This window comes from Dendropsophus ebraccatus, chromosome 1 (genome assembly GCF_027789765.1).
Source record: "Dendropsophus ebraccatus isolate aDenEbr1 chromosome 1, aDenEbr1.pat, whole genome shotgun sequence".
Lineage (NCBI taxonomy): Eukaryota > Metazoa > Chordata > Amphibia > Anura > Hylidae > Dendropsophus > Dendropsophus ebraccatus.
The window spans coordinates 182517243-182543354 of NC_091454.1; the positions used below are offsets into that span (position 1 = coordinate 182517243).

At 43.0% G+C, this 26112-nt stretch overlaps 1 protein-coding gene across 6 annotated transcripts in view; it reads right to left on the reverse strand.

Moving 5' to 3' along the window:
* Window positions 1–26112, reverse strand: part of IGDCC4 (immunoglobulin superfamily DCC subclass member 4) — a 69780-nt gene that overhangs the window by 14892 nt on the left and 28776 nt on the right. For 3 of the 6 annotated variants that reach the window (XM_069985646.1, XM_069985664.1, XM_069985639.1), the window contains exons 2-9: window positions 15124–15414; window positions 14613–14754; window positions 12368–12501; window positions 9127–9261; window positions 7052–7207; window positions 4515–4925; window positions 4267–4431; window positions 2175–2312 (exon numbers count right to left, since the gene is read on the reverse strand). In XM_069985646.1, coding sequence (XP_069841747.1) covers window positions 2175–2312; window positions 4267–4431; window positions 4515–4925; window positions 7052–7207; window positions 9127–9261; window positions 12368–12501; window positions 14613–14754; window positions 15124–15414 — 1572 coding nt within the window. Of the gene's footprint in view, window positions 1–2174; window positions 2313–4266; window positions 4432–4514; window positions 4926–7051; window positions 7208–9126; window positions 9262–12367; window positions 12502–12686; window positions 13123–14612; window positions 14755–15123; window positions 15415–21622; window positions 21705–26112 lie in introns of those variants that run through there. The other 3 variants (XM_069985655.1, XM_069985684.1, XM_069985673.1) reach the window with 3 other exon arrangements.

Genomic DNA, 26112 nt, shown 5'->3' on the forward strand with positions numbered 1-26112 from the left:
AGTTTTTTGCAACCAAAACCAGGAGTGGATAGAAAACACAGGCTATGCTCACACACTGGTCAAATTGAGTGGCTGGCCGTCAATTAATGGCAAATAACAGCTGTTATTTCAAAACAATGGCCATTGTTTTAAAATAAAGAAAATTATTTGCCATTAAATGGCGGCCATCCACTAAATTTCAACAGTATGTGACCATAGCCTTTCTGCGTTTGGGAACATGGCCTAAAACTTCATCTGCACTAAAATCTACCTGATCTGGTACATTACCTACCCATAAGAAAAAACACTCAAACTTGCAATGTATCCATATGTCTTTGGCAAAATTAAGAGTGTTTTTTGCTTTTTTTTTTACCTGACCAAACTCAACCGGTCTATGCCAAAGTGATGACCCCTGTGCTTGGGCCTCAAGTGGACAGCCATTATAAAGTGTGGAAGATCTGACACAACCACATGTGACCTAGTTTCCCATCAATCTGAATGATCATTGTGTAATACAAAATTTTTGTTTGTATGCTAGAATACTATTCAGAGGGCTCCTGTACTGAATAAAAGAGGTTAAAACAACTCTGCGCTAGAAGTGCTCTTATACTAAGAGGTGTCTCTGTGGAGCGCAGCTCTTGAAGACTGCAGCTGAAAAAAGCGGGTGCAAACAACTGTTTGTTTACAAAGAATCTATTCCTATTCTAAACCTAAATGTCCCCTGCTATTATGGAATAGAAACAGTTCACATAATTGCAATTCCTCTATCCTAAGGCAAAGCAACAGTAACAAATAACATCCACTGATAGCTACATGTTACGTTGCTCTATGTATAGGTGCGGAGGAAAGGATGACTGAGTCCCAGTGATGAAAAATAAAACAGCTTTACTGTACAGTCTCTTGAGAATATAGAACACCTTAGTAGCAGAAGTAGATAAATCTTCGTACACGCTTAAGTACTTAAACTCAGTTGTGCTGAGGAGATGCTCGAAAACATAGAGTAAAGTAGAGTAGTTGAAGTGGTGCTTAGAGAGTTTAGAGTAGAGTAGAGCAGCGTTGAGGAAAGGAGTTTGTCAAGGCAGTCCCAACCAAGAAGTACTGTGCTCTGCCGGAACTTTGGAGAGAGATACTTGAGAGTGAGAGAGATACTTGAACCCGTGTTTAGACTATAGTCTGACCACCTTCTGCCCTACAGTGTTGAGGTACTCGTCCTAATAGGGTGATACAAGCCCCAGCCGTGGTTACCTGGGTGAAGCTAAGTGTCCGAGGGTGTCCCAATTAACTTGCACTGCGAGATAGAAGATGTAGACCTTCTGGTAGCTTTGTTCTATTCAGGCTAGTTCCTCTTCTGTTGCAGGATACTGACCTGCACTTTGTAGAGTGGCTCCCTGCGTGGGCTATGGTTACCCCGACTTTTCTCCCTCTTGTAGTTTCTAGCACTGCATCATAGATGTAGTAGATAGACTAGAAGAACCGAGTGTCTCTGGTTGCTTCATACACGTGTCTTAACCAACTCCCTTCACACACTATCTGAACTGACTTGTACCGGACAAGGGTCCTGGCAGAGCCAGGCCCTGGCTTGGCTACAGCAGGGACATTTGCTCTGTGTGTTCTTATCCCACAAAAATCTAAGTAGAACTGACGCTACACTTTCTCCCACCAAGTAACTTCCTACAAGGGATGTGTTATCTACTCTGTGAGTGGTGGAAAGGAATGTGTGCAAAGAAAAGAAGAAAAGTGATAGGTCAGAAAAAAAGAGCATCACCATTGGTCAATAAAAGTACATAATACATAGGAAATAGTAACCCTTTGTTAACTTCAGCTGTGCCACACATAGGACCTTACATACTGACAAAATACTGACAATTTGTGGTGAAATTCTAAAATACCTTCAATACCACTTAACCAAGAGAAAAAGATTTTGCAACAGGTGTAAGGAACACGAAACGCCGTGGTACACCACACTTGTGATTAGTGGGGACTTCCTGGGAACATAGGCCACCAGTGTATATTCCCGGGAAAACCCTTTTATAACCCTTATATAAAAATTTTTCATTGGTTGAGGTCTGGGTGTTTGTTTTTTTAAGGCAAAAGGAACTACGCAAAAAGTTTGTGAAGAAGAATATGACAATTAATAACAATTATGTTTCTGTGCCTCAGGAATATCCCATGACACATCCCCTCCGGATACATACCATCTCTCTGGGTGCAGTATTCAATGCGATATTTTGTGATCTGGCCATTGCGCATCTCAAGCAGAAGGGGGAGCCATTTCACATGCAGATCCTCTGGAGCATCGCTACTCAGGGCCAGCATGGGAGCCGCTCCTGGAACTATAGGAAAGAGATAGGGGAGATTTAGAAGAAGAATAATTCCCCTATTGATGTTAAAGCAGTAGTTTAGGATGTATTCCCGTATGCCGCTATACAGTTAGTTTCCAATGTAGACAATTATCTCTCAACCAATGGACTAGTGCATGTGCATATGGGCAAAACCCGCGACTCTGTGCAGCTATGTGCTGTTGCTTTCTCTGAGCCAAAGTCAGTGCTCGGGGGTGTTGGTGACATCCATTAAGACCCCATTAATTTTAAGGGGAGCTCCATTAACCAAACAGAAAAAAAGAAAAAAATGTCATTTATTTTCTGCACTGATTCATTGGCTTCAAGTGTTTTTCAAGGTGACACCCTGTGGTATTTGATGTAGATATTAATGAGGTTTCTACATTAAAAACCAGGCGGTTATCAACCATGTGAACATGCCCTAATAATGACATATCTTAGGCCTCATTTGCACGTTCAGAAGTTTTTCAGAACCATATGTTATGTCCGTAATCATTGTCCACAATACACTGAAAATTTTCTGTAAAAATTGGAAGGGTGATTTTTTTGCAGACTTTACAGATTTTTCTTCTGTAAAAATCACAGATCCTAACAATAATACATTGCATCAAACTGTCAAGACTGGAGAGAGATTTGAGGATCCTCACAGAGGACAGGATACCAGCATATGTATGTCCAGCATAAACATGAATGTTTTTCTATCATTGATTGGGTTACCCAGCCTTTTCAAAGGGGAACCATCAGCAGGTTAGACGAATCTAACCTGCAAATAGCCCCCTATAGTGCCTGGGACACTGAGGAGGAAGGTATGTGTGTTATGGTGCGTTTACACAGAGAGATTATCAGACAGATTTTGGAAGCCAAATTAAGGAATGGATTTGAAAAGAGGAGAAATCTTAGTCTTTCCTTTATGACGTGTTCTCTATTTATAGTCTTTTCCTGGCTTTGGATTCAAAAATCTGTCAGATAAATCTGTGTAAATGCACCATTAGTCTCAGTAATCTTTGCTCCAGTGCACCGTTAGGGCCAGTTCACACCGAGTAAATCCTGTTTGACACTGAAGCAGGGGGGATTCCACGGTGGAGAGTTCCGCCACAGAATCTCGCCTGCCTCAGCGAAAATGGAGACTCTATAGGAGGGCTCACGCACATCCGCTCTCCGCTCGAAGAATTGACAAATTCCATCAAATTTACTCAGTGTGAACTGGCCCTTAGGAGCACTGCTGCATCAACAGCTGGCTCCTTCTAATGGTAACCAATGGAGAGGGCAGGCAGTGATCCTATCAGTGCTCCAGAGCAAAGATTACTTCAACTAACAGCACAGGACCAGCACCGAGGAGGAAAGTAACACACATACCTCAGATTGATCTAACCTGCTAATAGTTCCCCTTTAAAATCTACAAGTTATCCTCAGGATAAGCCATCTATATTAGATTGAGTGGGAGGCCAACTCCCAGCATCCATTGCCCCAGTCCAGTCCTAGGCTATGTTCACACAATGTACTTTTTTTAAGACGACCACTGTTTTTAATGAAAACAATGGCTGTTCTTTTAAGCCTGGACGGTATTGCACTGAAATCAATGCAATGCCGCCAGTTTCATGCACACGCTTCACCAACAATGGCCGTTGTTTGGAGTGGCCATGCAAAAGAATGATCGTGTCAATTAATAACGACTGCTGTTCCACCAACAGTGGCCGTTATTAATCTTCCATGCACACGGATGAAGTCTGTTCATCCATGTTGTGTATGTAAATCAATGCTTAATTAATTTGCAGACACACCCCCAATTATGGAAATAAATGTTCCTGCGATTGTCAGGAACATGCAAATACCTGCCGTCTTTCAGCCAGTATAACAACGGCCATTGTGATTCATACTGCATGTGAACATAGCTTAATATAACAGTAAAGCTCTGTTCGGGCCCTCTGACCAATAAATGTCTCCATACCATCATCCAGCGTCTGCACCACCAGAGGCTCCGAGGCACGACTGGCTCCTTGCTGGGAATATGCTACAATGTAGAAGGTGTAACTGGTGCCGGGTTCCAGGTACCTAACTGTGAACTCTGTGGTGTTGTTATTAACTGCAAACTGATATTCTTCATTATTAGAACCTGAAAATTATAAAAATAAGTTTTTAGCATGGAAGACAGTCAGCCTTCTACATTATCGGAGAGTCAATCACAAACATACGTACCACCCGTCTTGGCATAATGGAGAGAGAAGCCTACGACTCTTTCCCAGTTGCTCTCTGGTCTCTCCCATGCCACGGTTATTGTCTTGCTGGTTACGGCTTGGGATTTCAAGGCTTGGGGTGGTCCAGGAAGACCTTCTTGGACTGTAACATGGAGTTTTGCAATAGCGCAGATGCTTCCCAAAATATTCTCTGCCACACACTGGTAATACCCAGCATCCTCCAGTGCCACCTGTGTGATCACCAGGCTGCCCCTTGGCTGTATCCTGACTCTGCCATTGGAGGGAAGCACCTGTCCATTTTTCAACCAGGAGATGGTGGGTTCTGGGTCACCTTCAGCTCTGCAAACAAAGCGGGCAGTCCCTGCCCGTGCCCGTGTGATGGTCTCTGGGGGCTGAGTTATAACTGGAGGCACTGAAAACAGCACATATAATATAGCTATTTTAGTCTTTCTAATATGAGGTACCATACTTGAGAACTGTGAATCTGTGGAACAGTCTACCACAGGATCTGGTCACAACAAAAACAGTAGAGGGCTTCAAAACCGGCCTAGACAAGTTCTTAGACCAAAATAATATAAATGCATATGTATAGAACCTATCACCCCTCCCCCTTCCCTGTATCCATCCCCTCCGTGGTTGAACTTGATGGACATGTGTCTTTTTTCAACCATATTAACTATCTTACTTAGTCCACACAGGTTTGTATCACCCATCTGTCTATTCATATCATGATGCTGCCCATCTGTTAGGGTGTGTTCACACATTCAGGTTTTTAATTGCAACCACAAAGCCAGGAACAGATCATAAAAGGAGGACACTTATAAAGAAAAGACTGACACTTCTCATTTCACATCCATTCCTGCTTTGTATTCAATCATTGCAATTAAAAACCTGAATGTGTGAACAAACCTTATGGTGTCATCCTTACTATCACCAATATATCAATGAGGATAAGGAGGAAACAACAATGAGGAGAAGGAAGAAGGAGAAAACAACATCTAAAATGCAAATGACATCGGGAAGAATTTTTCCTTCTAATTCCAAAAATGGCAATGGGAAAAATACCTGAATCAAATTAAGTATATGAAATAATGAGTAGATTAAAGGGGAACTACCAGAAAGTTAGACAAATCTAACCTGCTAAAAGCCAGTACAGCTCTGTTAGTTAGGGTACACTCCGCTCCGGAGCACTGTTAGGAGCACTGCTGTGTCATCCAGCCCACCTCCTACACTGATTATCATTAGAAGGGTCGGACCGGATGGCGTGGCAGTGCTCCTAACGGTGCTGCGGAGCAGAGTTTACCATGACTAACAGCATGGGACCAGCGCCGAGGAGGAAGGTAACACACATACTTTCCTCCTCAGCATCTCCAGCGCTATAAAGGGCTATCAGCGGGTTAGATTAGTCTAACCTGCCAATAGTTCCTCTTTAAACTAATGTTATATCCTTCTAGAAATTTAGATATGTCCTATGGGGCCACCCAAAAAGAAGACAAGCACACCTATGCCATGAAGAATATAGGTTGGTAGAGGCCCCTGTTAAAAAAAAAAACAACAACAAATATGGACATCTTTACATCTTGACACATTTTTAAAATGACCCCCAATTAATTTAAAGGGCACTAGCACTTTAAATAAAACTTTTACGAGGCATGTCTGTGCCTTGTGACCTCTACAGGCTTAGGCTAAGTTCACACTACCTATAAATTTATTTAACAACAGCCAATGTATTTGCCTATCACATTCGTTACTTTGGAATCCCGGACAGAGTGTCTGTATACACTCTGGCCGGGATTCCTTGCATGTCAGTTTTGTGAATAGGGGCTGCACAAGACTGACAGAGCACACGATTGTGGGCTATGGTTAACTGGAATGCGGGCACACCCTGATGTGCCCACATCCCAAGTAAAAAGAAATAAGTTAATCCGGGATAAACTTCACTGACACTGGCCGTTCTAGGACCCGGCCATGTCACAGAACGGCCAGTGTCATACATAGTGTGAACCCGGCCTTATTAAGCTTTTGCGCGGGCCGATTATCGTTAATTCAGCCCTGTAAAACAGCCAGAGATCAGCAAGCAAATCCCCGATAGTCAGCTGATCTGATTTTTTTTCTGCGGCTTCCGTTGCTTCCTCCTCCTTCCCCACTGAACGCTCTCCCTCATACTTCCAAGAAGGTCTTGTCTTGGCAGTGATGGCTTGCCAACTGCAGCGGTCTCTTGCCTTAGTCAGTGTTGGGCCAAGACCTTGGAAGTAGCAGGCAGAATGTTCAGCATGGTCCAGAAGACATCACGGGGGAGCTCTGAGGGTGCGAGAGGGAACTAGGTGAGCATGTGTTTTTGGCCCAGCAAAACATAAAGGACTCTGTTATCTGGAATACCCCTTTAAAGCTACCTCTATGTTTCAAACCATTAAAGTTCACCAAGATATAATGGAACATTATCAGAACACATAGGTATGCTCTTAGTGCCTGTCTTATGACCCATTTTCTAACTGGTTAATGTTTTATGATAAATGTTAAATAGCATTTTCTCATTACCAAGGATGTGGAGATGGGCTGAAATGGTGACAGAGTGCTGACTTTGTGGTTTCTTAGCTCTGCACACATAGACTCCTGCATGATGGGCCTGAACCTGCTGAATCAGAAGACTGGACTCTCCCAACAGGATGATGTCGAAGGAGATTGGCTTTCCATCTACAAAACAAATAGCAAATAGGTGAGCCTTCACAACAACATGGCATCCATGACATGCTTCAGTAACACATAGAAGAAATAGCAAAGCCATTCTTATAATCAATATTAATACAGTATATATCCTAAGCAAAGGGAAACAGTGTCTCTCAAGCAGGTTGGCAGAAGGAGTTACTGTTCAGCCAAGGGTCACAAATGTGATTTTTCATCCAGATGTGAATGTACAGGTCCAATCTCGTAATTTCCTAGATCAGCTCTACATTCTTACCCAGCAATAGGATGTTGTGTGTGGAGCCTGGCAAATACTAGGATAGGCAAACATCTATGCACTGCTGCCAGTTTCCTAAAACTGGTCAGCATCAGGGCCTTGTCTGATGGGTCAGGTTCCACATTTAGTGGTGTGGTGCATGATCAAGGAAGTATATCATGGTCTGAGGTATGAATGTTGGTTTTAGTCTGGTCTGAAGAATTTTTGAACCTGGTTTAGGGCCTGATAAACTATGGGGTCTGACATACTTATGACTTTAAAGCGACTCTGTACCAATAATCTGACCCCCCAAACCGACAATAACTGCATCACTTGTCGAACGGACCCCAGGACAGATCTTAGATTAAAAGCAGCTATCCGAAGGTACAAGCGGTTTGGGGGGGTCAGATTGTTGGTACAGAGTCACTTTAAAGGTGGGAATACACCTTCAATAGCTGTCAGCCAAATGTCCGACAGTTATTTCTCCTGTCCTCCCCATACACATGAATGTATACAACAGGGTCAGCTGACATAAGTATAAAATGTATGGGAACCTTATGGGTCTAATGTGGGGTTTGATAATTATAAGGGCCTAATCTGGTTCTGATCTAGAGTCTGCATGAATTAAAGGGACACCGTCACCATGAAAATGCTACGTAAGCTATTGGCATCATGTCAGAGTAGAAGGAGCTGTGCGGACTGATATATATCTTTATGAGAAAAGATTCAGTGTAACCTGTAATTTATTGATTGAAATATTTGATGTTTCCATGCTAAAGAGTCCAGTCCATTGAGTGACACCGCCCACTGGACTCCTTACCACAGCTGGGATTTCTATCAACATGTTACAAGTTACACTGAATCTTTTTCCACAAAGACATGTATCAATCTGCTCAGCTCTTCCTGCTCTAAACATGATGGCGATAGATTAGATAGCATTGTCTTTGTGACAGGTTCCCTTTAAGGGTCTGGTGTCTGTATTAATTATGATGCACATATACTTTAGACAAAAAAAAAAATCTACCAAATCTACCAACATAGGGTGGGTTTATACTGAGGAATTCTCACAGATAATGTCCGCGGAATTCCGCAGTATGTCCGCGCGCACGGCCGCGCGCCTTTCCGCCAGCTCCATAGACACCATTCTATGGGCCGGCGTATTCCGCTATCCGCCAAAAGAAGTGACATGTCTGTGGATTTCCGCGGACATTGTTCGCGAGAATTCCGTAGTATGAACCCACCCATAGGCAGGATCGGCCAAGTCCCTAAAGTGTATAGGGGCCTCTGGACTTTCCCCCAACAAATGATGTTGGGAAAGAGAAGGGTTGGATATGTTGAATTTCAACTGCCCAAGCCTTTTGTTCTGGGACTGACAGAGCTGGCTGTGACTAACCCCGCTTCTTTCCCATAGGGGACACATGAATGTTTGGCCATGCTGAACATTCTTGTATCTGCTTCTTTTTGTTACTTGTTATCTTTATTCTCTCAGAATAATATTTTACGTCTTGTTACAATGTAGGTTCTGAACTATTCTCAGCCAGACTTGTTTTTTTTTCTTTTCATTTATCTCAAGGCCTTTACAAACGTCATTTATCTTGCAAAGAAAAAAATCACAGGCAGCAAAAAGGTTAAAAATCGAAACAGGCAGTATTTCTGTCTAAAGATCAATGCGTACCTTGACGAGACCAGGAGACGACGGGTGTCACATTCCCTTCTGCTATGCACTCCATTACTGCACTCTGCCCCATTGCCACAGTCAAGTTCTGCGGCGCTCTAACAATGGTAAGTTCATCAGGTAATGGCTTCCAGTCTATTAAGGGTTATACACAAGAAATGCTGAGGAAGGAGATTATGGACATAGAGAGCACATATACTATTTTCATCATTTCTCAGCTTACAGAGACACTGTAGTAGTGAGTATGTGGAATAATTCATACACATTATATTATGTACATTATATACGCATTACAAAACAATAACCTTTATTTGGCGCATGTATAATGTGAGCTAACTATAGTAAGACCGTTTACACGAAGCGATAATTCACTCAATCGATCGTTGAACGATTTTAAAGCAACAATTTGGTTTTTATAATGATCAGCGCTTGGACAAATAAATCGTTAGAAAAATCGTTATTGAGATCGTTTTTAAGATCGTTTAAGCCCATCTCACAATAATGGTCCGTTTACACAAAGCGATAATTTACCCAATCGATCGTTTAACGATTTTGAAGCACCGATTTGGTTTTTCTAACGACCATCGTTTTGAAAAATAAATCGTCAGAAAAATCGTTATTGTAATCGTTTTTAAGATTGCTTGAGCCCATCTCACACTTAGGGTGAATCTTTGAAAGACTGTTTACACAAAGCGATCTGCGAATTTTCAACGAACGACCAACAACGATTTGAGAACATGTTGAAAGATCACAATGAACGATTTCTCACTCATCGCTTGATCGTTTGCTGCGTTTACCCAAGATGATTATCGCTCAAATGTGATTGCGAAAAATCAAAAGATAATCGTTCCGTGTAAACGCACCATTAGGGCCCTATTCCACCAGACGATTATCGTTCAGATTATTGTTAAATCGTTAGAATCTAAACGATAATCGTTTGGTTGAAATGCAGTTAACGATTAACGACCGAACGAGAAATCGTTGATCGCTTTATAAGACCTGGACCTATTTTTATCGTTGCTCGTTCGCAAAACGTTCGCATTGAATTAGACATCGTTTGGTCGTTCGCGACAGATACGAACCCAATAGCGAATAAATAGCGAAGGCAATTACGATCATAAGTAACGATTATCGTTACATGGAAATGAGTGAACGTTCTCAGGTCTTTTGCTATAGCGGTCATTTGAGAGCGTTAATCGTTAACGATTATGCGAACAATAATCGTCCGGTGGAATAGGGCCCTTAGCCTGTGAAAAATAGAGTGCAGAAATAGACAATAGTAGATTTCCTACAGGGCTAAGTGTTGAAGGCCGAGCCCTGTGCAAGAATCCCTCAAGGTAGGGAGGAAGGAGGGGGTTGGCACCGCCTACTTGACACTTGAGTATGATGCAAAGCTGTCAGATTCCCTTTAAAGTCTTAAGCATTTTCAAGATACTAATTTGCAATCAATAAGAACAAACACACTAGCTAACAATCACATGTGGCAATGTACACACTTAAGTCTAGACGCTGTTCCCTGAGCTAAATACATGATAAGCAGCTGCACAAAGCTTTCTGTTAGTTTGCTACAATGTTTCCGTCTGGAGTTTAGTTCAGATAGCACTGCCTAGGCTGGATATAAGTGTATCCATTTCTCAGCTAGGAGCTGTGTACAGTTTTGTAGCATGTTAGTATATACAATATTGTTCTTATTCGTTATTCTACCTAAGGGCCGTATTACATTGAGACATATGCAGCAGATGGACAATAATATTTAAAGAGTACTGTACCTGTCATCAAAAATGACTTGACATGTCACCAGGCATGTCAAAAGTTCTTGATCACAGTGGGTCTCATTGCTAAGACCTGCTGTGAATGAGCGATACACCTGGGGACAGAGTTCGGCAGCTGTGCCATCCATTGTTTGGCCATGTCTCCATAACGGCTTATTCTGACCCTATGAAACTCTGAGCCTATGAAACTAAATGATTGGAATTAGTGGACGGCCGGTTAGTGGATCGCACTGTTGCCATGCTCTCTCCCCAGCAGTGAGACCCACTGTAATCAAAAAATGTTGACATGTCTGATGAATTGAAGAATCATGAAAAACATACATCCGCTTTTCATTCACTATGGATGCTGTTGGACTATTCTTCATGTCTTCTTTTTACTTAATGCCCTATCACACACAGATTTATCTGACAGATTACAGAAGCCAAAGCCAGGAACAGACTCAGAGAACAGGTCATAAAGGAAAGACTTAGATTTCTCCTCTTTTCGAATCCATTCCTGGCTTTGGTTTCAATGATCTGTCAGCTAAATCTGCATGTGTAATAGGGCACTGGGATAGTATGTTCTCCAGCATGCATCCACATGCCAATTGTCTTTGAGCCGCTTTGGGCCAGGTTTCTTGGTGCTGTTGGACTTTCTTTTGGTTACGTCTGATGACATGTTAAAAGTTATTTTAATGACAGGTACTCTTTGCTACTCTATTACTGGCATCTATTGGAATGGTGGATCGTGCAAGGCTGAGAACATATCCACGGTGAGCTGTCTGTCTGTTTTTGCTCTTTAATATTAGATTGAACTTTCAGTTATGGACTGATCGCTACAGTAAAACATGACGTCTAAATATAGATAAGACACCACATTCACAATAGCTGTGGATTGAACTGTGAACTGTAAACTGTGGATTGACCTCTGCACAGGTCACAGAACATGCCTAGTAAACAATCCCATTCTAGTGATTGGGTATATGTCCATTGGGCTTGCTGTAAAGCATATGTCTAAATGCTGTTAAAAAGAGTGCAGGCAAGATGGCTGCCCCCATAATAATATACTAAAAATTAAATTAAAAAGACACAAACAGAAACATATTAGAAAAAAAGAGAACATGTTTCAGTATCTGGGCCTAATCAGTAGGAAAAAATCTAGGCGATACACTCACCATAAAAGGTTTTTCAGTGTTTCATAATAGAGTGGATCTGACACGAATATAACAAAGGGGCAGCTGCGCCTGGCATTGCAGCTCAGTCCCATACAGCTGCAGTACAAGTCATAGTCGCACTTGTATATATAGGGCTGTGGAAATAATGAAGGCGTGTTGTGCTGGCTGTAGCACCATGGCCCCTTCAATTTGCAGATATGGGTCATCAGTGTATAAGGAGCCATAAACCCATTTAAACATTTAACTTTCAATTTTCACAGATATGGAAACTAATTCCATTTTCCTATACGAAAAGTATAATAAGCATGAAATTACCTTTTTTCACAGACAGTTGAGCTTCGTTGCTGTATCTAACACTCAGCGTGTTGGCAGCCACACAGCGGTATAACCCCTCATCTTCCTGCTGCACCCCAATGATCTGCAGGACACCAGAAGGAAGGATGATGATCCTGAAACACAGAATGTCTAGCAGTCAAAGCAGAGGCCTCCAGGTTCAGCCATTCCCTCCATTAGTGAAGCCCACGCCATAACACTGATGTCATCTGTGGCCGAATTTAACTTCATTTATAGGATCTAAAGATAAAAACTGCAACAGCAGAACATTTAGGAACAAGCCATGCTTCCAGTAACTTACTTGGCTAGCCAGCCGATAAGAAATGGTGCCAGCCTACAAGTCATCAAGCCAGTAATACAATGTGTCATCATTCCAAGTAAAGATTCTGCCATCCTTCCAGGAAAGATGACAGCCGCCGGTAATATACAGTGCCAGTCTTCCAATAGTAATCTATGCCATCCAACCAGTAATACATTAAACAAATCTTCCAGTAATGTACATGACAATGCCTCCAGTAAAGCACACTGCACAATCCCGCTATTAATTCCTCTGCACTGATGTATTACGGACCAGAGGGCTGCGTACACACTGCATAGCTGTTCTACTAAAATTTTGCACTGTAACAACACAATCCACAAAATTTTTCAAAGCCTTAAATTTTTAAGATATTTTTTATGTGCTTTTGTTTTTTTATAGAGCATTATACTCCCAATCCCTCAGGCTAAATGCCTGGGGACAAACAATGGGACACAATGGGACACAACTAAAATATAACTTTTAACCTTATATACAAATAAAAACTGTGTACCAACTGGTAGAAAAAAAGTATTAAAAACACAACAGTCAAACTGCTACCAAATAAACTATATGCAGTAGAACCAATCCAGGTCTATGTCACTGAATATGGTGAAGCAGTGTGCTGTTGCTATTAAAAATCTGCCTATAGCCCCTTCAACATGTTTAGCTGCGTCCGCAGCTTTCTCATGAAGAATTGCTATCAAGCCTCCCATGGCTGGTATGTGAAACGGTGTCAAGCATTTTGCCATTGAAAAATACACTTCAAAAACAGTCTGAACATAGCCTAATATTTAAAAACATAGGGGGAGATTTATCAAACATGGTGTAAAGTGAAACTGGCTCAGTTGCCCCTAGCAACCAATCAGATTCCACCTTTAATTTTTCAAAGAATCTATGATGAATCAAAGGCGGAATCTGATTGGTCGCTAGGGGCAACTGAGCCAGTTTTACTTTACACCATGTTTGATAAATCTCCCGCATAGGCCTAGATTTATCAAAGGGTGTAACATATCTACAGGTGTAAACTGCCCAAAGCAACCAATCACAGCTCAGCTTTCATATTACCAGAGCTGAAAGCTGAGCTGTGATTGGTTGCTACGGGCAGTTTACGCCAGTCTATATCTTATACCCTTTGATAAATCTCCCCCATACTGCATAACCCTTCCAGTATTATACACTGTACAATCCACTAAAATACACAGCAGTCCTATGAGTAATGCACACTGCACAATCCTTCCTGGATCAGCACTATGGGGCTGATTTACTAAGATTGTCTGTTTTGTAAGAACCCTGAACCTCAGGGTTTTAGTTACCCAAACTAGCAGATTTACTAATGTGTCCTATTGCCCTACTAGTAAATCTGGTGGGTTTTTCATGTGACAAAGCTAAAACCCGACCATACTGCTACACGAGAAGTGGCTGATATTTAGAGGAGAAAACCAGTAAAAATAATTAGGGTTTGCTTTATAAATATGTTGGTTGGTTGAAACGGATCCCGCCTCCTTCACTGAATGGCTGAGCGGACCTGAGACGTCACTTCTCGGGCCCGCGTCAGACGCGATGAGCGCCGCGATGGGGGCCCACCGCTGGAACCGGGTAGGTGAGTGGATGTCTTTTTCCTCGGCCACCTCCTCCCCAGTCCCAGTAAAAAAGTGCCCCCCCCCCACTGGAGTACCCCTTTAAGGTTACGCTTACACTTTTTTGAAAGTCGAAAGCAAGGCAAAAAAAAGAGCAAAAAGGCCTAGAGAAACGCTGTACTGGATATATACTGTCAAAAGTAAACCTGTGCTTCCAATAAAAAAAAATTATATGAATACAGAAGTAATAGGTTTTTGTGCAATTAGAATCTATTTGAATGACTTTTATTGCATGTGCCTGATATTTTTGGAGGAACACACTACTGTAGTCCTGTTAGTACTGATCACTTACCTGTTACTAGACGGTAGAGGAACCTGGTCTTTTTGCCACGTGATCTGCGGTGTTGGAGATCCATTGATGCCACACTCAAATATTGCCAGACCGTTCTCCAATACGACCTGAGGTTCAGGGTGCAGGTGAAAAGGAGACAACCCTTAACAGACACAGAACAATACAATCAAATACATGTTATTTGGCATGTAAGCAAATTATCAGCACGCTAACATTATAACGTGCCAATCATGAATTTAAATAAAAATAAAAAAAATTGCTGAAAAAAAAAATTTAAATTGTTTTGCCAGATTGCTTAGAAATGGGACCAATAGGAATCAATCATATATGTTTGTGGGAATCTTTGGTGACATGGTGGCACATATAACAAGACTAGACACACCATCTAGAAATGGAAATATGGCTGTGGGTGAAACATCAACAGAACAACTGAAGGACCTATTCTCTGACCTGATACTGGCACATGCGAATGCTTCATCGGGTCCCAAGTCACAAAATAAGTGTTACTCACTTGCCAATCTGACTGTGCCGGTTCTGCCCTGCAGGACTCCAAAGGAGTTTCTGATGGTGCAGAAGTAGCTTCCTTCTATGCTTGCTCCTTCTCCCTGCGATATTACAAGCGATCCATCAAGAAGCACAGTGAAGTCTTCTGTGGTTAGCTGCTCTCCATCCTTCCACCAGGTGACATTACTGGACACCTCTGTGTCGTCTAGGTCACAATGCAAGATGGCTTCTTGACCTGGTAGGAGAGTTATATCTGTGGGGCCAGGACGGCAGCCAAGGTCTAGCCAGGTGCTTTCTCCTACAACAAAGAGCCGAAAGACAGTGATTACCATTATCATTCAGACACACTATGATGCACCATGAGAATGCTTTATTGAATAAGTTCACACAACGTAAGAGACCGGCCGGGTCACGGAACGGCTGGTCTCCGAAAAGATAATCTCGATTAGGGCTGCAGAGTTCTGATGCGGGTGTATCCGTGCATGCCCGCATTAGAACTCACCACTGCACACAATGGAGCGAGCGGCTTTTCACTGAATAGCAGCCGCAGAAAACTGACATGTCAGTTTTCTACGGCGGTGCGAGAGATCCCCGCCGGAGAATATACTATGTGTATACGCGCCGGATGGGATTCCATAGAAGTCAAAGCAAAATATATTTCCGTAAAAAGTACGGCCGTTGTTGCCGATTGCAACAACGGCCATACTTTTACGAAAATATATGTTGTGTGAACATGGTCTTAAACATTTTACTTGTCGTAATTATTTGCATCAGTAAAAAGCACTACAGAGCGCAACAATATACAGCCAACAGGTAGTACTAGAGCAGAAGAGTATATACAGTATATGGCCAGGTTCACACACAGTATTTTTTCTCAGTATTTTGCAACGCTTTATGGAACTTTCATTTGAAGGAATGCTTCTTCCTATAGGTGACAGTGAGGAGAAAGCTCTTTTGCATTCTTTCCTATAGTAATAGTTTGTGATATATAAAGGAAAACTACATATTAAATATAGTCTGTTACTGCACTGACTTCCAGTGAATAATGCAGAACATATACAGTAAGTGGTAGTCTCCTCCCCTCTATTATACAGCAATAGCAAAGGGGTCCATGGGGGCAATGTATCAATGAGTACTCCATTGGATTTTTTTCATTGATCTCCCTGAGCTCAGTGATTGCTGTGTTTTGTTGGTCTACTTTTCATTGCCCCCATTAGCCAGAATCCTGCTCCACACTGATGAGGGGCAAATACCCCAAAACAGCTGTCTGTGGATAGATGCCTAGCCTTGGTACCCTTGTCAATGTTTGCAATACTCGCAAAATGGGCCACCCTGGTATTTCCCTTTTTGTGTCCTCGTACCCGCAACCGAGTGGGACTTAGAGGACTAAGTATGAGGGTGGTATAGTGATCTCCCCACAGGGAGGCACAGGTTTCCTTCCCTGGAGGGATATCTGGCTATTCCCATGTTTTGAGGCGGCACTGTATGTACTCTGGAGTACTCTGGATTTTTTGCTGCTCTCCCTGAGCTCAGTGATTGTTGTGTTTTGCCAATCACATTGCACCCCGAAAATTGGCTATGTGACAAAGGACTCTAAACGAACTAATTTCCTCTATATGGTAGGGCAACCCTGTCACACCATAACTATTTCCTATCTACATGTACTAGTCGTACTGCATTTGTCTGGAGTCAATGAATGGAGGTCTATTGTGACAAATTATCCCTCTCTGAGCCAAGTTCACTTCTGCTCAATAGGAGATGAAAGAAGTATTCCTTTGAAGCAAAGAGGCAAATGGGCGGAAGGCCCAGGAGCCTGTACCTTGAGGGCTTGTACTTGAAAAAGCTGATAACTTCACCACTCTCCAATTGTCCGTAGCTCTGCTACTTGTAAAATACAGAGGAACTCAAAACTGAGGACACAGGTCTATTGATTAAAATAAGACTTGTATCTTCTGTACGAACAGGATGCTGAGCAGAATGAAATCGCTTATAGTCCTTCTGAGTCCTTTAACATGGACCTGCTGTCAGCAGCTTTTTACTGACTAAAGTAAGGTAAAGTAAAGCAAGTAAAAGGCAAGGTAAAATAATAATGCTTTTATTTGTATAGCCCTAAAGCCCCTATTAAATGGGGCGACGAGAGGGAACAAGCGAGTGCCGACCTGTCCTTGTTTCCCGTAACGGCCGATAATCGATTCGTGTAATAGAGCCTTAACTGATTGCACAGCACTTTACATAGTTCGTCAACTTTGTTCCCTGTCCCCATTAGGGGCCCACGATCTGAATTTGCATATCTGTATGTTTAGGGTGTTGGAGGAAACACAGAAAATGACCGGATCCACAGCGGGAATTCAATTGGGAGTCACATCATCATTGATCCGGTAATTTAAACTGTTGCTGTGTGCTATTGTTTGTATGTCTTGCAAACATGAGAAGGGGGTCTAACACGCCGAAACGCGTAGTTTTGAGACTCATATTAATCCAATTAACCTGATCTATTTGGATTTGTCTACCTCCGATTCCTGTTAGCTTCATTAGATGTTCCTTAGGATAATATCAAAGCTCTCTACACCTACTACTACTAATAAAGAAACGGTGAGTCTGACATGGCATCCAAATATCTCGTATTTGTTATCCTAGACTGACTGGCTCACAAGGTTACATCTCCATATGGCATGGGGGGGCTGGAGGATAAAGATCTTCCCTTTTCAGTATCTAGATGTAACGCCATACCTAAACGACTTTGAAAGCCATCTTCTGAAAAAAAAAACCTGAACAAAAGTACAGTAGCTATTAAAATGGCCGCCAGCTGCCTTACTCCCATTAATATGGTTATTTTGCCCATTTGTAATTTGTAGTTTTTCTTCTTGCTGTCACAAACATACCTGAAAAGGTTTTATCCCCCTCCATAGCAGACGTGGCCCTTTGTTCCTCCTCTGATGCTTTAGAAACATTAATAATATGTTTTGCTTCCTTCTGTCTAGCTTTGTATACCTCTCTGTCAGCTATACTTCCAGTCTCTTGATTCCTTATAGGCACACATCTTTTCTTTTCCTATAATACTTCTCTAGTAAACCATATTGTTTTCTTCTTCTCTAATTTACTTCTGCTAATCTGTTTTACATATAGTCTAATTGTCTTGTTGTAGATGATCATTTTGAATAACCTTTTAGTACATTTTTGAGATTTTCTTATATCCTTAAAATTGGTAATACTATAAGCTCACTTATTGTTTGTTTTATGTCAAAGCATCAACACTGGTGATCATTGGAACCTAAACTTTCTTCCACTTTAACCTCAGATAATCATTTGCCAATTGCAAATGCTAATTCTTTTACTTTCTCTTCTTGGTGACTTAAAGGGGTATTCAAACAATCAAACATTTTTTACAATGAAGTGAGAATGCTCTTAAAATATAAAAGAAAGAATACTCACCTGGCCCCAATCCAATGCAGCTACTGTTCCAATGGCTCCAGTCCCAGCTGTTCTCCACTTCCCCCTGCTAACCCTGATGTGTTGTCTCTGGAAGAAATGTCTGCTCAGCTTGTCACTAAATACAAAGGTGACACAGTCACTGGTTGTAGTGATGACTTGTCTCAGACAGTGAACAGCTGAGCAGGCACTTCCTGTGGGTTTGTCATGTCAGAGCAAGCAGGGGGAACCAAGAAAGAAAATCAGCTGTGGGGGATTAGGGCAGGTAAGTATGTTTTCTTTTTACTTTTAAGAGCATCCTCTCTTCATTTAAAAATAAAATTGCTGAACTAACCCTTTAATCAGCTGTGTTAGAGATGCCCCTTAAAACGGGATGCGTTACTTAATTTTTCTTTTACTGTTTAGAATCAGATATTAAAACATATTCTTTTATTCCAATCTGTTTCTATTTTCTGACTGTAATGGGGTTTTTTATTTCACTTTTTTTACATTGTTATGGGGGTTGCTATATTGTCTGGGCTGTTCTTAACAGCATTTAGTGACATGCTTTGTAGCAAAACTCATGGACATAGATGACAGAGTCTGTCCCCTTGAGATGAATGTAAAACATAACTGAGTGTACTCTGTGACCTTCGAAGAGTTAATTCCACAGGAAGCTGCTATTGTCTTCTCTATCTACTAGCGTCACATCACTCATGACAGATCAATTTACAGCAGCCTCCTTATATCACTACAGACACAACAGGAAGTCTCAGCTTAGTTTTACTCCCAGTGGCGAGAATGAAAACTGCAAGTATAATACAGATAAGAAAATGGAAAATTATAAAAAAAAATGTCACCAAAAATTCTTTAAAAATGTTTAACATAAAAAAAACATTATTTAACCCCTTAGCGATCCATGACGTATCTGATATGTCATGGTGCCGTGGGGGGTGTTTAGAGCGGGGTTCCGGCTCTGAACGGCGCTGTTCCCGGCTGACATGTGCAGCCGGGCAGTGCCTCTATTAGCCGGCGCGGGTCCCGTTGCCGCGACGGCTAATTAAGCCTCTAAGTGCAGCTGTCAAACCTGACAGCTGCACTTAGATGCTTAGATAAACACATCCCTGGTGTCTAGTGGGACGGATCTCCCCCCCGCGATGCGATCGCGGGGCGGAGATCCATTCTTCTGCCCGTGCCGATCTAATCAATCTTTGCTGTGTATATACACAGCATTGATCTCTATGAGAGATCAGTGCTGTCTATATACAAGTCCCCCAGGGGGACTTCTAGTTAAAGTAAAAATAAAAGTAAAAATGTTTTTTTATTAATAAAAAATCCCCTCCCCTATTAAAAGTCCAAATCACCCCCCTTTTCCCATTTTATAAATATAAATAAATAAACAAATAAACAAACATGTTTGGTACCGCCGCGTGCGTAATCGCCCGAACTATTAATTAATCCCATTTCTGATCTCGCACGGTAGACTGCGTAAGCGCCTTGTATAAAGCACCTGGAGCGGCCGCGGCACGTACCGGCCGCAGCAGGTGCTTTATAACGGAGAAAATGACTTTTATTCCCCGGCTTGTGACTAGATACGAGCGGGGAAGTAGTCATGGTGGGCGGCTCCCCGCTCGTATCTAGTCACTGCGCTCTACCTGTCAGCGCGCTCGGCGGGATGATTGACAGGCAGAGAGGCCAGTAACAGACCTCTCTGCCTGTCAATCATCTCCTCTGATTGGTTGGTTCCCTTTAAAAGACATTTTCTGATGACAAATTTCCTTTAGTACCTCTATAAAAATTTCTACCCTTACCTATGAGTGCACAATCAGTATCAGACATGTTGATGTCCCCAGCCCCTAAGTTTACTTTGAGTAAATTTATCAACCAACAGGTTACCATAGTCATCAGTTTGACACAAAGGCCTTTAGGCCGGGTTCACACATAACGTATCCGCAGCAGATTTTACGCTGCAAGTTTTCCGTAAAATCCGCTGCGGTTATCTGCACATTCAATCTAAATGGGATGACATGGGATTGTCATCCCGCTGCGAGTATGTCAAAGTGACCGCCCTTAACCCCCGCGGCCCGGTTTCATACTTTACTGGGACCCAGCTCCGGCTTGCTTCAGGGACTCCCGGCGCTTAGTCAATCAGTGTGCAGCAGTCCCCAAAGCAAGCCGGAAGCAAGCCACTGGTTAAAGTGAATGTACCATCAGGCTCGGGCTGAAGCACTGAAGGCGGGCAAACCCACCCCCAGAGGGAGGAACCCCCCTGCCCCTCTCTGACGCAGCTCCATTAGAATCAATGGAGGGTGGGTCAGCCGCCTTCAGTGCTTCAGCCCGAGCCTGATGGTACATTTACTTTAAGGGCGCTCACTTTGACATACTAATCCTGCTGCGAGTATGTCATCCCATTTAGAGTGAATGGGCAGGTACACGCAGTGGATTTCTCTGCAAACTCACAGCGTAAAAGCCGCTACGGATACATTACGAGTGAACCCGGCCTTACAGTATATTACAACAATTCCAATCAGTATCTTTGCTTGTAGACCACTCCTTTAACTAAAGAATTCAGATATGAATTTACATAGAAAGTAACAATGAAATGAATTATGTTGAGTAGCTGGTGACCCACTTTATTTCCCAGCAGGCATTTCCTACTGTTGGGATGGAGCAGGTGAATACATCCGCATGTGGTGGCCAATATTAACACTGTGCCGCCCATGCAGATGTAGTCCTCTGCCACCCATCCCCCACTTGGTGCCATTCTGCTAGGATCGGTCCTGTTATTTAGAGGCAACCCAAGCAGGAATATCTTCAGCATAAACCAGGATTTTCTTCCAAAATACAATCCAAAGCCTTCCTAATATGTATGTATGTATAAGTGTGAGATAAGAATACCAGAAGACTATGGTGACATTGGTGACATGGACTGATGTGAATGATGACAACCTGTCATCAGTGCTGGGGAATAGGTCGCTGCTATATGCCCTTTCTCAAATTAAAAAAAAAAATCTCTTGCCGTCTGCCTGGTCCACGTCTCCTTTATTAATCAATATTCCATCAACCACAGTGCAAAATAATATTATTAAAGTGAATACCTGCAACTACGTCTCTGTCAGTAAGTAGGTCGATAAATAACATGCATCTGATTTTCCCGCAGATGAATAGTAAAATTCTTGGGGTTGTCTGTAAAACTGTAACCATCTTTCTGGATGAGAATAATCCAAATAATAGTAATTATAATAAGAGCACAATGAAATATTAATGCTTGTTCCAGACACTTTACCTTATCCATATACAGTTTTCCTATTTTTAAACCATCTCATGCAGTTGCTAGGAAACAATGATGTCCGGCGCTCCGCTCATCTCGGTTTCCCATCCGCTCAGTACAATTCTGTACCTATCTGGTTTCTGATCCTTAGTCATAATTAGGTATTACCGTTTATTGACATTAAGATGCATTATAATAACTTTCCTACATGAAGTGGACATCTGTATTATAGTTGTGGCTTGCTGTGTTAGAGTTGGGTATTGTCTCTCCATAAAGTTACTGTACATATGTAAGAAAAGTACCGTGTTAAATCGTATTATATGGCTTCAGCAGAGGGTACGCTATATGTACATATAAAAAGTGTGTATATATATATATATATATATTTAGTTGCAGTCTTACTAGACATCCAGGCCTTAGTGTCTAAGGAGGTCCAGGGACCATTCATAAGACACCAGCATTATGGCACATAGCATACAGGGTCCCTGTTATAGGGAACCTTTAATGCTAACCAAACCACAAGTCATCAGGGTGGTCTCTAGATTTCTACTTGTGATACACAATGCACCGAAACATCATTACTACTATCAATACCAGGAGTCCCTGTTTTTTGATACTTTATATTAAGCTGCGCAATAGCGTGGCTTAACATACAGTATTCTGCAAAAAACATGGCATGAAGCAAGCTCAGTGTCTGCCATGTTCTCTGTGTGCCACCCCTGATCCTTAATGTCATCTGTTTGCCCCCCAACACCACTTTCCCCTGCTGCTTACTGCACTCTTCATCCCTTATAGGCTGCATAAAGTGATCCCCCATGCCGGCTATTTAACTGTGTAGATGCCACTGTCAAGGCTAAGAGCGGTATTTAACCGATTAAGGGGTGCTGATGGGTCACTTAACAAGCCGGAGGTCTATACTTACCCTCCATCGCTGCCAGTGTCTCCCTGCTAATACAATCTGGCTCAGGTAGACTTCATTAGCAGTGAACACCAATTTCACTGACCTTACCCTAAAGGGTTCTTAAAAAGTGTGCAAAATAAATAAATAATTAAAAAACATCTCCCATAGTAAAAGTCCTAATAACATTTTTCCCAAAAAAAGTAAAACCCCGAAACATATTTGATATCATCAAATGTGTAAGTGCCTAACTATTAAAGTATCACATTCCTGATCTCGCACAGTAAAAGGCGGAAGCTAAAAAAAAAAGTCCAAATTTGCTGATTTTTGGTCACATCTGATCCCCCCCCAAAAAAAAAATTATAAAAAAGTGAAACACACACATTATATATATATATATATATATATATATATATATATATTACTAATCAAAACTACAAATGACGGCTTAAGAGTCAGAACAGGACAACTGTAAGGTGTAGGTGGCTCTCCCAAATAAAAGATGATGTAGCTGGAGATAGGGGTTGGACGTGATGGTAAATCACCGCTACACTCTGTTGTTCTGGGAGAGACCCCCTCCCCATTGACAATCCTGCCATGCCATTCTGTGTGTGTGGAGGTGGGAGAGATAACTGATGGCTGAACGACGATTCGGCCGACACTTATTGAAGATGTATGGCCAGCTTTAGGACACAAGGCACTGGTTATCTTCAATGCAAATATCTACTCTACCATGCACCAGATTACCATGCAGCAGATTAGAAAAAATACATATATGACTGAGAGCTTCATCTACTGAGGACAAACACTAGTATGAGAAAGAAATGTAACATGAGTGACCATGGAAATGTGACAGAGGGGTGGACTGAGAGCTGGAAATCTGCTGAGTACATGTGATTTTCACGCATTAAAATCTCTGGAGTTTAGAGAATGGGGGTCGGAGAAGGCAAAGGTCTGTGTGCAGGCTGGCAAGAAGCTGGCAGTAATGGCAGGTTTACACCAGGCCACCATTCTTACAAATAATTTATTTACAAAACAGAGTTTATCATTGGATAAAGGTCTTCTCTATTGCTGTAGCCACATTTACAGCACAGTAGTGCTGCTCACTGCTTGGCTCTGACAGCCAACAATGATGCTTCTATGGAAATTTCCATCAGATCCTCAAAAACAATATATCAAACCAATACGCTAAATACGATGTACGCTGAATGTATACATCGGGAGCACATACCCATAGACTTCAACTATAGTGTCCTGATTTTTGTCTTTATATATATAAATTATACATTCTTTGTTTGTCTGTTTGTTTTTTATAGAACGGAGGTAATAGTTGCAGGAGTATTCAAGTATTCTATCTAGTAGTAGCTCAGTCCCACTTACCTTCATCCTCAGCATAATTTTTGTGATATTAGCAGTTTATTCCTTATGCTGGGAACTGGGAACGGAGCTATCGGCCCAGTACACCAATACACCACCAGCCACTATAGGGAGATATAAGCAGGTTATAGGGAGATATCATTGTAATCTCCTGATAGTTTCCCTTTAACCACCGTGCTACTTTCTTCTTTGTCGCTTCCAAAATTTTTTAAGCAAAACAAGCTGTACTTTCTACTGGTGCTGGTGCTCAGGAAAAGACCGGCGCCAAGTGCGGGAACCGAGCAGCTTTTCAAATAAGGACCACACCACCAGCATCCCGTATCAGCAATGATCAATTTGAGTAAAAAAAACAAAACAGTGATGTACCTGATCTTTGCTTTAGGGCAGGGGTGGGGAACCTTTTCCATGTCGAGGGCCGGTCGGGCATTAATAAAATCATTCGAGGGCCGCATACCGTGCGCGGCAGTTAGTAGCGGGGGTTTGCAGCACCCAGGACAAGGCATAGTATTGTTCCCCTAGTGCCCCTGCTATTGTAGTTAACCCCCAGTGATGCCCCTTGTAGTCTAGTTAACCCCCAAGTCATGTCCCTGGTAGCCTAGTTAACCCCCATCAGGCATGTCCCTGGTAGCCTAGTTTTCCCCCCCCCATCAGTCATGTCTCTGGTAGCCTAGTTGTCCCCCCCATCAGTCATGTCCCTGGTAGCCTAGTTATTCCCCCCCCCCCCATCAGTCATGTCTCTGGTAGCCTAGTTATTCCCCCCCCATCAGGCATGTCCCTGGTAGCCTAGTTATTCCCCCCCCCCCCATCAGTCATGTCTCTGGTAGCCTAGTTGTCCCCCCCATCAGTCATGTCCCTGGTAGCCTAGTTGTCCCCCCCCCATCAGTCATGTCCCTGGTAGCCTAGTTATTCCCCCCCCATCAGTCATGTCCCTGGTAGCCTAGTTGTCTCCCCCATCAGTCATGTCCCTGGTGGCCTAGTTATCCCCCCATCAGTCATGTCCCTGGTGGCCTAGTTATCCCCCCATCAGTCATGTCCCTGGTAGCCTAGTTGTCCCCCCCATCAGTCATGTCCCTGGTAGCCTAGTTGTCCCCCCCCCCCCATCAGTCATGTCTCTGGTAGCCTAGTTGTCCCCCCCCATCAGTCATGTCCCTGGTAGCCTAGTTGTCCCCCCCCATCAGTCATGTCCCTGGTAGCCTAGTTATTCCCCCCCCCCCCATCAGTCATGTCTCTGGTAGCCTAGTTGTCCCCCCCATCAGTCATGTCCCTGGTAGCCTAGTTATTCCCCCCCCATCAGGCATGTCCCTGGTAGCCTAGTTATTCCCCCCCCCATCAGTCATGTCTCTGGTAGCCTAGTTGTCCCCCCCATCAGTCATGTCCCTGGTAGCCTAGTTGTCCCCCCCCCCCCCATCAGTCATGTCCCTGGTAGCCTAGTTATTCCCCCCCCATCAGTCATGTCCCTGGTAGCCTAGTTGTCTCCCCCATCAGTCATGTCCCTGGTGGCCTAGTTATCCCCCCATCAGTCATGTCCCTGGTAGCCTAGTTGTCCCCCCCCTCAGTCATGTCCCTGGTAGCCTAGTTGTCCCCCCCCCCCATCAGTCATGTCTCTGGTAGCCTAGTTGTCCCCCCCCATCAGTCATGTCCCTGGTAGCCTAGTTGTCCCCCCCCATCAGTCATGTCCCTGGTAGCCTAGTTGTCCCCCCCCCATCAGTCATGTCCCTGGTTGCCTAGTTGTCCCCCCCCATCAGTCATGTCCCTGGTAGCCTAGTTGTCCCCCCCCCCCCTACATCAGTCATGTCTCTGGTAGCCTAGTTGTCTCCCCCATCAGTCATGTCCCTGGTGGCCTAGTTATCCCCCCATCAGTCATGTCCCTGGTAGCCTAGTTGTCCCCCCCATCAGTCATGTCTATGGTAGCCTAGTTGTCCCCCCCATCAGTCATGTCCCTGGTAGCCTAGTTGTCCCCCCCCCCCCATCAGTCATGTCCCTGGGATCCTAGTTAACCCCCAAATAAAAAAATAAACATCCCACTCACCTTACCTCCGCTC